General features: G+C 46.2%; 1 protein-coding gene across 4 annotated transcripts in view; it reads right to left on the reverse strand.

The window, feature by feature from the left end:
• The window catches only part of USO1 (USO1 vesicle transport factor), a 59,754-nt gene that overhangs the window by 22,361 nt on the left and 20,698 nt on the right, over positions 1-16,695 (reverse strand). For 2 of the 4 annotated variants that reach the window (XM_079949379.1, XM_079949378.1), the window contains 7 exons: positions 14,351-14,471; positions 13,033-13,211; positions 12,700-12,840; positions 11,891-11,979; positions 7,135-7,289; positions 6,396-6,607; positions 4,651-4,671 (listed from right to left, as the gene is read on the reverse strand). In XM_079949379.1, coding sequence (XP_079805505.1) covers positions 4,651-4,671; positions 6,396-6,607; positions 7,135-7,289; positions 11,891-11,979; positions 12,700-12,840; positions 13,033-13,211; positions 14,351-14,471 — 918 coding nt within the window. The remainder of the gene's footprint in view (positions 1-4,650; positions 4,672-6,395; positions 6,608-7,134; positions 7,290-11,890; positions 11,980-12,699; positions 12,841-13,032; positions 13,212-14,350; positions 14,472-16,695) is intronic. The other 2 variants (XM_079949380.1, XM_079949381.1) reach the window with 1 other exon arrangement.

A 16,695-nucleotide genomic window follows, 5' to 3' on the forward strand; every position in this document is an offset into this window, starting at 1 on the left:
CTCAGGGTCCCTCCCAACTCTAAAATTCTGTGATTCTAAGATGAATTATTTCCTTTGTCCCACAACAGAAAATTAAGGTCTCAGTCCACAGAAACCAAGGCTGCAATCCCATCTGGGAATAGGCTCCACGGAATTCAGTCCCACGTAGATATGCACACACTTTTCAACCAAATTCAGGCAACCGTGGATTTGAGGACTGTGCAGAGTGGGGTAGAACTCTTCACCCTATGCAGCTCTCAGGGAAAGGCAGGGGAAAGAGTGCTGCATATAACTTTGGAATAGATTGTTATTTTTTGTATAAAAGGTAAAGGTAAAGGACCCCTGACAGTTAAGTCCAGTTGCAGACGACTCTGGGGTTGCGGCGCTCATCTCGGTTTACAGGCCGAGGGAGCCAGCATTTGTCCGCAGACAGCTTCCGGGTCATGTGGCCAGCATGACTAAGCTGCTTCTGGCCAACCAGAGCAGCGCACAGAAACACCGTTTACCTTCCCGCCGGAGCAGTACCTATTTATCTACTTGCACTTATGATGTGCTTTCAAACTGGTAGGTTGGCAGGAGCTGGGACTGAGCAATGGGAGCTCACCCCGTCGCGGGGATTCGAACTGCCAACCTTCTGATCGTCAAGCCCAAGAGGCTCAGTGGCTTAGACCACAGCACCACTCGCATCCCTAAATTTTTTGTATAATAAAGATAAAGGGACCCCTGACCATTAGGTCCAGTCGTGGCCGACTCTGGGGCTGCAGCACTCATCTCGCTTTACTGGCTGAGGGAGCTGGCATACAGCTTCCGGGTCATGTGGCCAGCATGACTAAGCCGCTTCTGGCCAACCAGAGCAACTCACGGAAACGCCGTTTACCTTCCTGCCGGAGCAGTACCTATTAATCTACTTGCACTCTGACGTGCTTTCGAACTGCTAGGTTGACAGGAGCAGGGACTGAACAACGGGAGCTCATCCTGTCGTGGGGATTTGAACCACCGACCTTCTGATCGGCAATTCCTAGGCTCTGTGGTTTAACCCCCAGCGCCACCCGTGTCCCTATATTTTTTGTATACTACTACTTAATAGCTTCAAATGCTGAGTAAACTTCTTGCAAAGGTCACTGTGGGGTTGCCCTCCTAGGTGGGTCATAAGGAAAGTGTTAAATGAGTGTGAAGTGATTGGCCAGTGGAAACCCAAGGAGAGGAGTTAGAGTTAGAGTTGGAGTTGTTGGGAAGTCAGTTGGGAGTTGGAGAAGGAAGAGGGAGGATAAGTCTGTGGGTTGGTCTAGTTTTGATGTGAGAGTGAGTGAAACTGTTAGGGGGAGTCAGATAGACGGTTGGGATAATTAGTTAGCAGTTATTAGGAAGGTATAGGTCCCTTCTCAAGATGGCGGCATGTGCAGACGCTGCGGCTGAGAGCTCCCGGGAGGGGAGTCAGGGTTTGTTAGGACGAATTATTTATAGTCGATACGAAATGCTGTTGTACAGAGACAGAAGTTGCAGCAGATACAGATGTAGAAACTGTGCTGTGTGGGAGCAGCTACGGGCGTGCAAGATTCCAGAAATCGTAAATCATCGGGGTTGTAGGAGGAGGAGGAGGAGGAGGAGGAGGAGGAGGAGGAGGAGAAGAGAGCGGAAGCAGAAGAGAGGCTGTAGAGGACAAGGTCAAATGAAAGAGAGAATAAAGATAAGGAAGATAAGGAAACAACGATGCAAACTACCTCTTCCAAGTATCTTTTACGCTAATGTGAGATCATTGGCAAATAAACTTGACGAATGGAGGCTTCGTGTAGGAGTGGAGGAAGACATCTAGGATTGTTGTGTGCTGATACTCACAGAGACATGGTTAAATTCAGCTATTCCAGACACAGCTGTTGAATTACAAGGTTTTACAACGTACCGGTGGGACAGGACACAGGATTCTGGCAAGAAACAAGGTGTGTGTGTGTGTATTTTTGTAAATCAAAACTGGTGTACGGACTCTGTCAAGTTGGATACCTACTGTTCTCTGAATGTGGAATTTCTGACAATTAAATGCAGACCTTTCTATCTTCCCCGGGAATTTACAACAGTGGTGTTAACAGCGGTGTACATAGCACCAACTGCAAATGCATGCAGGGCCATGAGCAGTATGCATGAAAACATCAATGCTAAATTGAGCAGATACCCGGAGGCTGTGCACATTATTGCGGGGTATGTTAAGTTGTATCCAAATAGGAAGCCCTGGATGACAGGAGACGTTAGGAGATTATTGAAGGCCAGAAATTCTGCTTTTAGAACTGGGGACCGGGTATTGTATGGCATAGAAGGAGCGAACTTGAAGAGGGGTATCAGGAAAGCAAAAGCGGAGTACAGAGGAAAAATTGAGGACCAACTGAGAAATCATGATACTAGACAAATGTGGCAGGGAGTCCAACATCTAACTGGTTATAAATCAAGGAATTCATCAGTGGTAGAGAGTATTGCTTCCTTGGTGGCAGAGCTGAATACCTTCTTTGCCCGATTTAAGGTGACTCCAAGAGTGACTCCAACAGGGATGCCAGAGCTATTGGCGTCACTACCTACAGGAAATGCTGCCAGGGTGGAAGAGGGAGAAGTGAGGTGAATATTAAAAGAGGTAAACATGAGGAAGGCTATGGGCCCGGATGGGGTGGCTGGCAGGGTGCTAAGAGATTGTTCGGACCAACTGGAAGGAATCTTTACGAAGATTTTTAACCAGTCTCTGGCCCAAGCCACTGTTCCACCCTGTCTGAAATCCGCTACCATTATACCCGTGCCAAAAACATCAAAGATAGACAGTCTGAATGATTTTCGCCCTGTGGCGCTGACACCCGTTATAATGAAATGTTTCAAAAAACTGGTGAGGAAGCGCATCTTATCTTGTCTGCCAGTGGGACTTGACCCTTACCAGTTTGCGTACAAGGCAAAGAGATCCACAGAGGATGCTGTGGCAATGGCTTTACGTGCTGTCCTGACTCGTTTGGAGAAGCAAGGGAACTACGCGAGACTGTTATTTGTAGACTTTAGTTCTGCATTTAATACTATTCTTCCACATAGATTGGTGCCCAAATTATTAGACCTGGGACTTCCACCATGTTTGTGCAGGTGGATATTAGACTTTCTATCAAACCGTTCCCAAAGGGTCAGGTTGGGTTCCCACGTCTCTGCGGATCAGATCACGAACACGGGGACTCCGCAGGGGTGCGTGTTGAGCCCGCTTTTATACACGCTCTGTACAGCTGACTGTGCCCCCAAATACCCCAGTAATAAGATCATTAAGTTCGCAGATGATACAACGGTGGTTGGTTTAATTACGGCTGGAGAGGGGGAGACAGCCTATAGGAAGGAAGTTGAGCGGTTGGGGGAGTGGTGCAGGAAAAACAACTTACTGCTTAACTTAAAGAAAACAAAAGAGATCATTGTGGACTTTAGGAAATGTAAATTGAATATTCAGCCACTTATTATTGAGGGGAAGTGCGTGGGACAGGTCTCAGTGTTTCGATTTCTGGGAATGGAGTTGAGAGACGACCTAACCTTGGGAGAGAACAGCAAAGACCTGGTGAAGAGAGCACAGCAGAGGTTATATTTTCTGAGAATCCTCCAGAAAAACAATCTCTCAAAGGACCTGTTGATGGCATTCTACCATTGCACTGTGGAGAGCGTACTAACTTATGGTCTGTGCGTGTGGTTTGGGACCTGCACGGCCAGGGAAAAATCAATGCTATCCAGGGTTGTAAAGACTGCAGAGAGAATTATTGGGTGCACTCTTCCCACCTTAGATCAAATCTATGCTGCCAGGTGCCATAAGAAAGCGGCAGAGATAGCACATGATAGTACGCACCCTGGAAATGATCTCTTTCAGCGTCTGCCTTCTGGAAGAAGGTATAGGGTTATAAAGGCCAGGACTAGCCGCCTGAAAAACAGTTTCTACGCTAATGCAATTCTGGTTCTAAACGCAGCATAAGGGGTCTCTGTAGTATAGCGTATTTTAAAATGGGGGTTTAGAGTTTTTAGGGGTTTTTGAATGTTTTATGTAGTTTTGTAGTAGTTTTATGTAGTTTTGTAGTAGTTTTATGTAGTTTTGTAGTAGTTTTATGTAGTTTTCAATTTCATTGTTCCGCAAGGGACAATGACAATAAAGATATCGTATTGTATCGTATCGGTATAGAAACTAAGGATAAGAAACTGACAAGAAAAATTATCTGAAACCATAAACTTGTTCATGCTTATAAAATAAACTTGATTATTTGTTTTAATGTTAACAACTGTCTGGACTCAGTGTGTACCCGAGAGAAATGGGTTGGTGGCAGCGGAGAAGTGATCATAGTGGTGGCACAGGGATCAATAGACCGTCAAACGTCCGGGGACCCTGTGTGATCGCCACAGTCACACTAAATCCACACTGAGAAAGCCGTTTACCCATGGCTTTGCAAAGCCTCCGCTTGTGGAGAAAGAAAGCACCGTAACAACAAAGTTTCCCACACCACAGTTCCCAAGAGCACCAGTAGAGAAAGAGAGCTGGTTACTGGAAATAAAACTGGGCAGCAACACCAAACTGTTAAGTGGGGAAGGGGAAAAACTTCAAAGCAGTTATTTCATAAAACACACGGCAAAGCTAAGATAGCAGAAACACCCTAGTGTGATCCAAGCTCCAGGCGAACCAATACATACCCGTCTGTCGATCTTATCACCCTGTGAATCATACATTAAGAATGATAAGGGAATGTTATAGGTCTATTATATACACTTACACAATGCAGGGTTGACTTCTAAATGTTTTGTTTTTATTTTCACTGATGGGAGCTGCCCCATGTATATTTATATCACAGGCGGCATACAGATTAAAATTAAATAAATTAGCAGTGGCCATTTCCGGTGGAGCCTGATTAATACCCTATTTTGCATGAGATGAAAGGCAGCGCAAGGAGCCCAGAGGTCTGGTGACTCTGCAGCTTATATAAGTCAAATCTGACTCACGGGGATCGTATTGAACTTGTATGCAAGCAGCTACCCATGCTGTTTCCCCCAAATGCAAAACAGGATATTGCTCATTACATAAGTAGGCAACTGTGATTTATTGCGCTCCATACCAAGCAAGAGAAAAGCCTGAAAAGCCCATTTCAAGGCTTATTGAGGAACAGAGTTGCGTGTTGAGACCCAACAGCCACCCCCTTGTTGGGAAATCACTCACACAAGGACACAAATATTAAGTTTATGTTATTGGGCAAATCTGGCCACAACTTTATTGAATTACAGAATGTGAGTGGTATTGGCTTAGGCATTGATTGGACCAGACTATATCTGACGCCTGCCCGCTGTGAAGGAAGTCCGGTAAGGGTAAACCACCAGTAGGGGGAGGAAGCGAGCCAAAGAGGAAGTCCCCCGGCTCGCTCCTCGGTTTAAACTGCCCTGGCCATGCCCCACCCGGCCAGCGGATTGGCCGGCTGGGCTCTGACGTGGCCGGGATCCCCCGGGCAATGGGGGACAAAGTCCTCCGCCCCCGATGTGGAGTGTGTGGCCATGCGGTCCGCTGCAACTCCTCCCCACTGGGAAGTGGAGCAGATTTATCTTTCGTAATGGGCAGATGGGGGCGGGGGGGGGGGACAACAGGAATTGGGGACAACCTGTTTGGCCTCCGCTTGTTTAGCAATGTACAGAGTTAATACAGGAATTGGTGTACCCGCACAATTCTTGGCATCTTCTCAGAAAGCAACTTAAATGCTAATACTACCCAAGCCCCCAATCTATTATGCATATTTTGATTGCCAGTTCTGTTGAAGGCTTGCAGATTCACTTGACTACATTATTTAGTTCTCAGCAACCCACCGTTCTTTGTGTTATACAGTGGTGCCTCGCAAGACGAAAATAATTCGTTCCGCGAGTCTCTTCGTCTAGCGGTTTTTTCGTCTTGCGAAGCACGGCCATTAGCAGCTTAGCGGATTAGCGCTATTAGCGGCTATTAGCGGCTTAGAAAAAGGGGAAAAAGGGGGGGAAACTCGCAAGAACTCGCAAGACGTTTTCGTCTTGCAAAGCAAGCCCATAGGGAAATTCGTCTTGCAAAGCACCTCGAAAAATGGAAAACCCTTTCGTCTAGCGAGTTTTTTGTCTTGCGAGGCATTCGTCTTGCGGGGCACCACTGTATGAGCCGCAGATGTTGTTTGTTACACCAGAGAGCCTGACTTTACTCATCGTATTACGCCCAGCACGCTAACTGCAATTCAACAGGAACCGAAAGAGATCGTGTGCAACCTCTTGGGTCCGAGATAATTCACTAGGCACCTTGACTTGTTACAACAGAAACAATTAGCATGAAATTTAAAATGACCAGCAGCCTCCTTCTTGATATAAAGTAGCGTTATTTCCCAGCTTAACAAGAGAACTATTAATGTGAGACACACAAAACATAAACGCTGTACCTGAGACAGAATGTTGGTGCATTGTTGGAGTAAGGACACTGGAGGGTTGCCAATACTGGTTGCCAGCTGCACTCTTAGCAGCTGCTCTTTCAGAGTGGCGTTTTCTTGCAAGGCGTGAGCCAGAGCCACAGCCGCGCACCAGTTGGAAAGAGAGTCTGTAGAGAAGAGTCCTCCACAGAGCAGCTGGCCAGCCGAGACGGAATTCCCAGTAGCTGCAATAGCAGACACACAATAAAACAAAATGTATTTAAATTATGTATAAAAAAACTAAATCCCTGGGAGTTCATTTAAAATACAGTGGTACCTCTGGTTACGTACTTAATTCGTTCCGGAGGTCCGTTCTTAACCTGAAACTGTTCTTAACCTGAAGCACCACTTTAGCTAATGGGGCCTCCCGCTGCGCCGCTGGAGCACGATTTCTGTTTCCATCCTGAAGCAAAGTTCTTAACCCAAGGTACTATTTCTGGGTTAGTGGAGTCTGTAACCTGAAGCGTATGTAACCCGAGGTACCACTGTACATCCGAAACATGTCAAGTACAGTCATACCTTGGTTGTTGAACTTAATCCATTCCGGGAGTCCGTTCGACTCCTGGAACCGTTTGAAAACCAAGGCGCAGCTTCCGACCGGCTGCAGAAGCTCCCTGCAGTCAATTGGAAGCCGCATCGGACGTTCAGCTTCCAAAGAACATTTGAAAAACCTCACTCATAAAACTGCAGCTACATATTTAAAATTCTATACCATCAATGGTTGAAGGTAGAAGTGTTGACACAATTTCTCCTTGCCCCTTCTCGTTCTTGTATAAGAAGCACTGGAAACAATACAGGACTGCACAACGCAGCACAAATGGTTGTCTTTCATTCACCATCGACATAAGTAGTACTACAATTGCAGGCCTGTCAAGTTTAAAAGAAGAAAATCTATTAGTTTGGGTTTTTAAAAAATGTATGCAAGTATTAAAAACAATAATAATCATTTATCTATATGTCACCCATCTGACTGGGTCCCCCCCCCCCCCAGCCACTCTGGGTGGCTTCCGACAAACTGAAACATCAGTTAAGAGCAGACATTGGAGGCTGCTCAACCATGTGATTCTACAATAAGCACATCCATTATTATTTTTACTTATTAAATTTGTATACTGCCCTGCATCTGAAGATCATAAAGGTAAAGGTAAAGGTACCCCTGCCCGTACGGGCCAGTCTTGACAGACTCTGGGGTTGTGCGCCCATCTCACTTAAGAGGCCAGGGGCCAGCGCTGTCCGGAGACACTTCCGGGTCACGTGGCCAGCGTGACATCGCTGCTCTGGCGAGCCAGAGCCGCACACGGAAACGCCATTTACCTTCCCGCTGGTAAGCGGTCCCTATTTATCTACTTGCACCCAGAGGTGCTTTCGAACTGCTAGGTTGGCAGGCGCTGGGACCGAGCAGCGGGAGCGCACCCCGCCGCAGGGATTCGAACCGCCGACCTTTCGATCGGCAAGTCCTAGGCGCTGAGGCTTTAACCCACAGCGCCACCTGCGTCCCATATGAAGATCATAGGGCAGTTCAAAACATAAAAACACAAAATGAGGACACAAAATACATTTGAATAAACAAATGAATAAAAACCCCAGCACTAGATTCTTATGCAAAGCAAAGAAACAGTTACGCTGATTGTAACAGGTGCTTATGGAAGTCCTCTCTTACAGACTGAAAGGAAGTCTTGCAGAAATTAGAGGACAGATAAGTGAACAGAATGCACTTCAGATGGCAGTGGACTACAGCACCCATGTTCCTGGACCGTTAGCTACCTTGGCTGGGGTAGACGGGAATGGGGAGCCCAACGTGATCCGGAGGGCACCAGGGTGGCTACCCCGACTTAAGAGGACTACAAAATAACAACAACACCCCTAGACCCAAAGTGGCCTGTCTGTACAGCTATAAAGTTTCAGCTCAATGAGATGCCAGCCTTGCCATTAGAAAACAGGAGAAGCATTGATTCCCCACCAGCCATCAAATGACGTCTTGATTCTCCTTTGTTTTCACAAAGGGCTGTGGCTCGGTGGTAGATCACATGTTTTACATGCAAAAGGTCTCATGTTCAATCTCTTTTTTTTTTTAAAAAAAAATATTTTTATTAAATTTTCACATTTTATAAAGACAAACATACACACACAAAGACAAAGACAACACGTATAAAAATTTCATAACCTTACTTTCCTAACCCCAGTTCTTGACCTCCCCCCATCCCCCCTTCATACATCCTAGTTCAGTTACATTAACTCAGCAAATTCAAATCTCTCATCCATTACGTATTATTACTATATCTATATATATATATATATATTTTTGTTTTTTTTAAAAAAAAACCATTTACTTAGCCAGATTTTACTTATCCAATTTTCTTATAAAACATTAAAGCCTTTCTAAGGTCGTCTCGAGTTCCTTCCACGAATTTCCCTTTAATCTTAAAAATAGGTCATAATAATCAAACACAAAAGTCATAAGGATTTAAAAACAAATTCTCCTTCCCCCCCCCCCAGCCCCGGTTTCTGTCCCTTCCAAATGTCCCCCCATCCATAACAACAGTTTTTAGCCTGGGTTCCTCACATCTGAGGCCTTTAAGTCCTTGTCAGTCTCTCTTTGCCGATCTTGTTGGTAACCCTCCTCATTGGTCCTCAGGTTTCGGGGAAATTTCAGCTCAGTCTCATCAGAATTTCTTCCATCCAAAGTACTTGACACCAGCTGCTTCAGAAGATCAACCAGTCCATACTCAAATAGGAAGCCCCAGTCGTATTTCTTATTTCTTTTAAAATCAGGTATTCCAGATGTTCCAGGGGCTTCCTCCTTCCTCTTTCGCATCTTTCGCAGATTTGTAGTCCAAGGGTCTTCTTCTTTGTATTCTAACAATGTAGGCCTGTGGTTGGTAGTCTCCATCTGTACTAGCCCTTGCTCGCTCTCCCCCTGTTCCAAAGTTATCTCTTCTGATTCAGCTGCAGACTTTTCCACAGTCAAATCCATTGTACCTTCAGCAGAGTCATTTATTTTAGAGTTCAAGGTTGTGAGTTGTTTACTCATGACCGTAGTCTGCTCCTCCAGTTTTCCCACAAGAAAAAACATTCTTTCTAGCTCTGCCTGTAGTTTTCCATCTGCAGCCATTGCAATGTTTCAATGTTTCCCCTAGGGGGATTCTAGTTACTTAGTAATCTTTTCCAATAGTCCTTTACTTTGTTATTTCCCTACTTTGTTTCCAACCACTTTAGTTCGAATGTAACAAATTAAGTCCAAAAAGTGTTAAATAATAGAGTTTTTCACTTTTGCTGCCCGTTTGACAGCTCCTTTGACAGCTGTCAAACTCCTCGTTCCTTGTTCTCCAGCTCACATAAAAGGACACCCCCGGGTCTGGGGGGGTTCAAAAAAGACAAACTTCTAAAAAATCACTCTTACTCTCCAGCACACATCTTCTTCTGTCAAATTCATGCAAATCTTATCTTTTACAGAACACCAAGGAAAGAACTCTCCACCTTAGTTCTCCGATCTTTGCTTTAAATTTTCTGTAGGCAGGGGGGGTGCGGACTTCCCTTTAGCACATCCCCCGATCGTGCCGAATTCAAGGATAAGCTTTTTAAAGTCCAAATTCCAATCTACTCACGGATTAATTAGAGTCCGAATTTCAGGGAAGAAAGTCAGCGGTCTCCGGCCATGGCTCGCGGCTTCGCTCCACTGCAGTAGCGGTCTACTCACAGCACCACGCCACTCCCCGTACCCTCTCCGCAGCCTTTAAAAAGGCTCTTCGTGGGTCGGGGGGGGGCGCTTTAGGTGCCCGCCGAGTCACCAGGTCCGCAGGCTTCCGCGCCTGCGGTTTCTAAGGGTCCCCGCGTCGCCGTCGCGGTAAGACCCGTTTGCAATGGAGCCGATTCCCTCCGGAGCTCGGAGGGAATCCGCCATTACTCGGATCGCGCTAACCCGGAAGTCGGTCTCATGTTCAATCTCCAGGTGAGGCAGGAAGATACCCTTGTCTGTTGCCAGTGAGCGTAGAAAATATTGACTTAGATGGATCAGTGGTCTGGTCTTGGTATATATAACGCACCTTCTTATGTTCCAAAGTTCTTCCAAGGAACAACTGTAACAGCTCAGATCAAATGCTAACAGCACTCAAAGCTAGAATGCAATGTTAACCCACTTAGGGATCAAAGAGAAATCTATTTAGCTGCGGGTGTTTTGTCAGCTGGCAAGAAAATGCTTCCTTAAGCTCTTCCCCCCTTGCATATAGGGATTCTCTCTCTGCGCACTCCAAGTACACATGCCAAGTCGACTTTCCACCCAAGTTGTTGTTGTTGTTTAGTCGTGTCCGACTCTTCGTGACCCCATGGACCAGAGCACGCCAGGCACTTCTGTCTTCCACTGCCTCCCGCAGTTTAGTTAAACTCATGCTGGTAGCTTCGAGAAGACTATCCAACCATCTTGTCCTCCGTCGTCCCCTTCTCCTTGTGCCCTCCATCTTTCCCAACATCAGGGTCTTTTCCAGGGAGTCTTCTCTTCTCATGAGGTGGCCAAAGTATTGGAGCCTCAACTTCAGGATCTGTCCTTCCAGTGAGCACTCAGGGCTGATTTCCTTCAGAATGGATAGGTTTGATCTTCTTGCAGTCCATGGGACTCTCAAGAGTCTCCTCCAGCACCATAATTCAAAAGCATCAATTCTTCGGCGATCAGCCTTCTTAATGGTCCAGCTCTCACTTCCATACATCACTACTGGGAAAACCATAGCTTTTACTATACGGATCTTTGTTGGCAAGGTGATGTCTCTACTTTTTAAGATGCTGTCTAGGTTTGTCATTGCTTTTCTTCCACCCAAGTAGCTATGCTCATAACATGAAGCTGGCACACTTACCTGCAAGGAGCTTTGCTTAAGCAGCCAGTGCCCCTGCTTGCATTTCCAAACCACAAGAGTGAGCTACACTCTTAGGTGAAAGCTAGAGGGGGTGATCCAGGATGGGCTATACAGAAACTGGAGGAGGGTCCCCAGCTCAGCAGCAGAGCACATTTGCCTTCAGAAGTCCCCGGTTCAATACCTGGCTGCCCCAGTTGAGGCTCTCAGGCAGCAGATCTAAGATGGATCCCTGCCAAGGGGCCCTGGAAAGCTTCTGCAAGTTGATAAAACTTTTCAGAACTGGTGCCAACCTTTAATCCCAAGTCCTTCTAACTGAAAAAGGAAATGGCAATGCGGTGCCACTGGTGGATATAACTTATGTCAGGAAACAAAACGCTCTTAGTTCTCATTCCTGAGGTATAAAGCCAAAGGGCCCGACAACAATGAGCTATATGGATCAATGGTCAGCCTTGTCTTGGAAATAGCTTCACAAGGTCGCTGCAAATTAAGCTTCATGAAACGCCAGAGGCTTCTGTTTTTGCCCATTTCTGATCACATTTCTGGTTTTACACCAATCAATTCCAGTTGCAAACATCTTGCTGTTTATGTTTACAATAAAGGGCATCAAAATTTTCCTTACCCTACCTTGGTGGGTTTGAAGGTGCATTTACTGAAGCAAAGTAGTCTTGATTCATTTGACACCCGCGAATGACCTCCGACACAGTGTTAATGGTCTAGAAGGCAACAAAGCAAAAGCAGGTTACTGAACCATCAGAACCGAGAGCAGTACAATGAACTGGTCCCAGCTTCAGATCTTCAGATATATGCAATGCTATAAAACATGCAGGGACGCGGGTGGCGCTGTGGGTTAAACCACAGAGCCTAGGGCTTGCCAACTGGAAGGTCGGCGGTTCGAATCCCTGAGACGGGGTGAGCTCCCGTTGCTTGGTCCCAGCTCCTGCCAACCTAGTAGTTCAAAAGCACGAAAGACTGGACCTGACCATTAGGTCCAGTCGCGGCTGACTCTGGGGTTGCGGCGCTCATCTTGCTTTATTGGCCGAGGGAGTCGGCATACAGTTTCTGGGTCATGTGGCCAGCATGACTAAGCTGCTTCTGGTGAACCAGAGCAGCGCACAGAAACGCCGTTTACCTTCCCGCTGGAGCGGTACCTATTTATCTACTTGCACTTTGTGCTTTTGAACTGCTAGGTTGGCAGGAGCAGGGACCCAGCAACGGGAGCTCACCCCATCGTGGGGATTCGAACCGCTGACCTTCTGATCAGCAAGCCCTAGGTTCTGTGGTTTAGACCGCAGCGCCACCCGCGTCCATGACCTGCTCTTAAAAGCATGCAAATCCGTGTCATCCTCTCCTTGGCTGATCAGATCTTGGAACATCTGTTCTCAGCTGCAGAGTTTATTGTTACTAAATGCACCACCTTCCTTCTACTCCCTTACCTCAGTAAGAATATCAGCAGGAACTCCAGTTGCCATCAGGATTGTACAAAGCTGCTGCAGCAACCCACAATGAAACATGGCTCTCTGACAACTGCTCGTGGCACCAGGGGGATTCGTGGGAGACACCAGCACTCGGACCAGCTGAAAAGGATTTCATATAGCGTCATATACACATGCTAAAAATCCACCCAAGGAACTTTTCTTTTTCACAAGACAGAACTTTGCAGAATTACATGAAAGTCAAAACACGCCTTCATAATGATATAGAGGTGAACGCAACAGATGCAAACTCAAGTCACTTTGCTACATTACATTATGCTGAGAAGCATTTACCTGGAGCATCAGATGAAGATTGGTTACTTTCTGAGCTGACCACCCAGAATTGTCGTCACCAACTTCAAACCACGGCTTCATACGCTGAATATAGGAACCTTCCTTAAAGAAATTCTGATTGGAATTGTTGTTCTTCAACAAATTTTGTAGCAAGAGGAGACAATCCTCCACAACTATGCCTGAAAGGACAGAAGCGTCGAAGCACATTAGTTTTAACGGTCAGAATTACTCCGTAAAATTTTAGTGCCACATAATACTACAGTCATACCTCGGGTTGAATACACTTCGAGTTGAGAGCATTCGAGTTGTGCTCCTCGGCAACCCGGACGTAACGGAGCGCGTTACTTCCTGGTTTCGCCGCTTGCGCATGCACAGACACTCAAAATGACGTCACGCGCATGCGCAGAAGCGGCGAAAAGCGACGCACGCATGCGCAGACATGCCATCGCTAGTTACGTTTAATTCTAGATGCGAACGGGGCTCTGGAACGGATCCTGTTTGTATCTAGAAGTACCACTGTATTGCTATCATCTAGGCACAGAAAAGACTGCAGTGAAGGCATCTGTTATCAAGAGTTAGGGAGCCCCAAAGTGTGGGGGCTGACACACTAAAAGAAGGATTTCTTACAAATGCAGAATGAGTATTTTGTGGCACTAAAATTTTATGAGATACTAAAAGGCCTTCACTACGTAAATACATTTTAGAACCAATTCTTATGTTATGATGTACGGAGCCCATCTGTCTAGATTATTTATTTATTTCAGTTATAAGAACAAGGATCCTGAAAGCAGTCAAGACCTTTTAAAAAACAATTAAAGCAATATTTAGCAAGGTGAAGAGCAAGAAGAGCAAAGAGTATAAAATTAAAACCACAATACCCTAATTAAATGCCATTGGAATAATAGCTCTCATGCAGCTCAACGGATCAGGGAGTCAGAAAGGACTAAGCACAGAAATTTAGGAGTAGAATGAACGGGTCAAAGAACTAGTCTCAGACATGCCGCCGAATGGCTTCCCCATCACACTTTTAGGCTATGAAGGAAGCTATGAGCACTGTGTTATACTGGCTATTTAAAATTAAGTTTCATTATCCCACCACAAAAGGAGGTAATAAGGTTTAGGCTTTGATCCACAAGCTGTTCAAGTTCTTTTTTTTCTCCCCCTTTTGTTCCCTAGAATTCAGTAAGACATTGCAAGAAAGAAAGTAGGGAAAGGGTTAACCAGGATTCCTTAACCCAGATCTGAAACGGAACAGGTTCATGTTTGAGATTCAGTGCTGCATAAGCTATGGTGATAGAGAACATATTTCAAGGCATACCTCCGTCACTATTTCCCTCGTCCGTTATGATATCCAGCAACCTCTCAAAGGCATTTTCAAAAGCGACTATTTTCTGGATGGCTGCATTACTTTTTGTCAACTGCTGAAGTAACAAGACACCCTATGGGAGAAAAAGGCAGCCAGAAGTGACCAGAAAAACTTTAACTCTGGGAAAAAATGGTTTCTTTTTTTTTTTTTATAAATATTTTATTAAATTTTCAAAATACATAATACAAAATCCCTACACCAAAAAGCCAAAACAAAAACACCAAGATAAAAAGAAAGAAATAAAGAATAAAAAACAAATACAAAGATATAACTAACTGGACTTCCTCGCATCTCCTTACCCTGCATTATTTATAATCAGAATGTCAGCAAATTATTACCTTATTTCATACCTTATTTTGTACTTTCCAAATATTATACTTCTAAATTTAAAATAATTTTTACCAATTGCTCATACCTTAAAATTAAACAAAATATTGCCTTAAATTTTGACCTTTTCTTACTTATAACTTAGTTTTCTATTTTACAAAGCCTATTCGCTGGAGCTGGTATTTTCTAAATCGTGCAAATACTTAACATTCATACAACTTATAATATTTTTGTAGATAATCCTTAAACTTCTTCCAGTCCTCTTCCATTGTTTCTTCTCCCAAGTCTCGGATTCTGCCAGTCATTTCAGCCAGTTCCATATAGTTTATCAATTGCGTCTGCCACTCTTCCAGTGTGGGCAAGTCTTGTGTCTTCCGAAAAAATGGTTTCTTTATCAGAGGTCAGCAAACTTTTCCAGCAGGGGGCCGGTCCCTCAGACCATGTGCGGGGGCCGGACTATATTTTTTTTTTGGGGGGGGGGGGGAATGAACAAATTCCTATGCCCCACAAATAATCCAGAGATGCATTTTAAATAGAAGCACACAGTCTACTTATGTAACAACACGCTGATTCCCAGACCGTTCGCGGGCCAGATTTAGAACGCGAATGGGCTGGATTTGGGCCTTAGTTTGCCTACCCATAAGGGACGCGGGTGGCGCTGTGGGTAAAACCTCAGCGCCTAGGACTTGCCAATCGTATGGTCGGCGGTTCGAATCCCCGCGGCGGGGTGAGCTCCCGTCATCGGTCCCAGCTCCTGCCCACCTAGCAGTTCGAAAGCACTCTTAAGTGCAAGTAGATAAATAGGTACCGCTCTATAGCGGGAAGGTAAACGGCGTTTCCGTGTGCTGCGTTGGTGCTGGCTCGCCAGCTGCAGCTTCGTCACGCTGGCCACGTGACCCGGAAGTGTCTCCGGACAGCGCTGGCCCCCGGCCTCTTGAGCGAGATGAGCGCGCAACCCTAGAGTCGGACACGACTGGCCCATACGGGCAGGGGTACCTTTACCTTTACCTTGCCTACCCATAAGGGACGCGGGTGGCGCTGTGGGTAAAACCTCAGTGCCTAGGACCTGCTGATCGTAAGGTCGGCGGTTTGAATCCCCGGGGCGGGGTGAGCTCCCATCGTTCGGTCCCAGCTCCTGCCCACCTAGCAGTTCGAAAGCACTCTTAAGTGCAAGTAGATAAATAGGTACCGCTCTATAGCGGGAAGGTAAACGGCGTTTCCGTGTGCTGCGTTGGTGCTGGCTCGCCAGCTGCAGCTTCGTCACGCTGGCCACGTGACCCGGAAGTGTCTTCGGACGGCGCCAGCTCACGGCCTCTTGAGCGAGATGAGCGCGCAACCCTAGAGTCGGACACGACTGTCCCGTACGGACAGGGGTACCTTTACCTTTACCTTGCCTACCCATGGGGACGCGGGTGGTGCTGTGGGTTAAACCACAGAGCCTAGGACTTGCTGATCAGAAGGATGGGGGTTCGAATCCCCGCCACGGGGTGAGTTCCCGTTGCTCAGTCCCTGCTCCTGCCAACCTAGCAGATTGAAAGCACGTCAAAGTGCAAGTAGATAAATAGGTACCACTCCAGCGGGAAGGTAAACGGCGTTTCCATGCGCTGCTCTCGTTTACCAGAAGTGGCTTAGTCATGCTGGCCACATGACCCGGAAGTTGTACGCCGGCTCCCTCGGCCAATAAAGCGAGATGAGCACCGCAACCCCAGAGTCGGCCACAACTGGACCTAATGGTCAGGGGTCCCTTTAACTTTACCTTGCCTACCCATGCTTTAAATGATACACCAATGTTCAAGTGAGCAAGGTCCCACCCAGCAGAATCAGACGAGCCCCGGGGTGTGCTGCTGTGTGTGTGACTGTCAGGATTGGAAGGATCAACACCCACTATCCATTATGCAATGCCCTGGAGATCTTAATGCGCTTTCTAAACTTGAACAAATATCTTACAATCAATAATCTAGTTTGGGTAT

This window comes from Podarcis cretensis (genome assembly GCF_951804945.1).
Source record: "Podarcis cretensis genome assembly, chromosome: 13".
In the NCBI taxonomy this organism is placed as follows: Eukaryota; Metazoa; Chordata; class Lepidosauria; order Squamata; family Lacertidae; genus Podarcis; species Podarcis cretensis.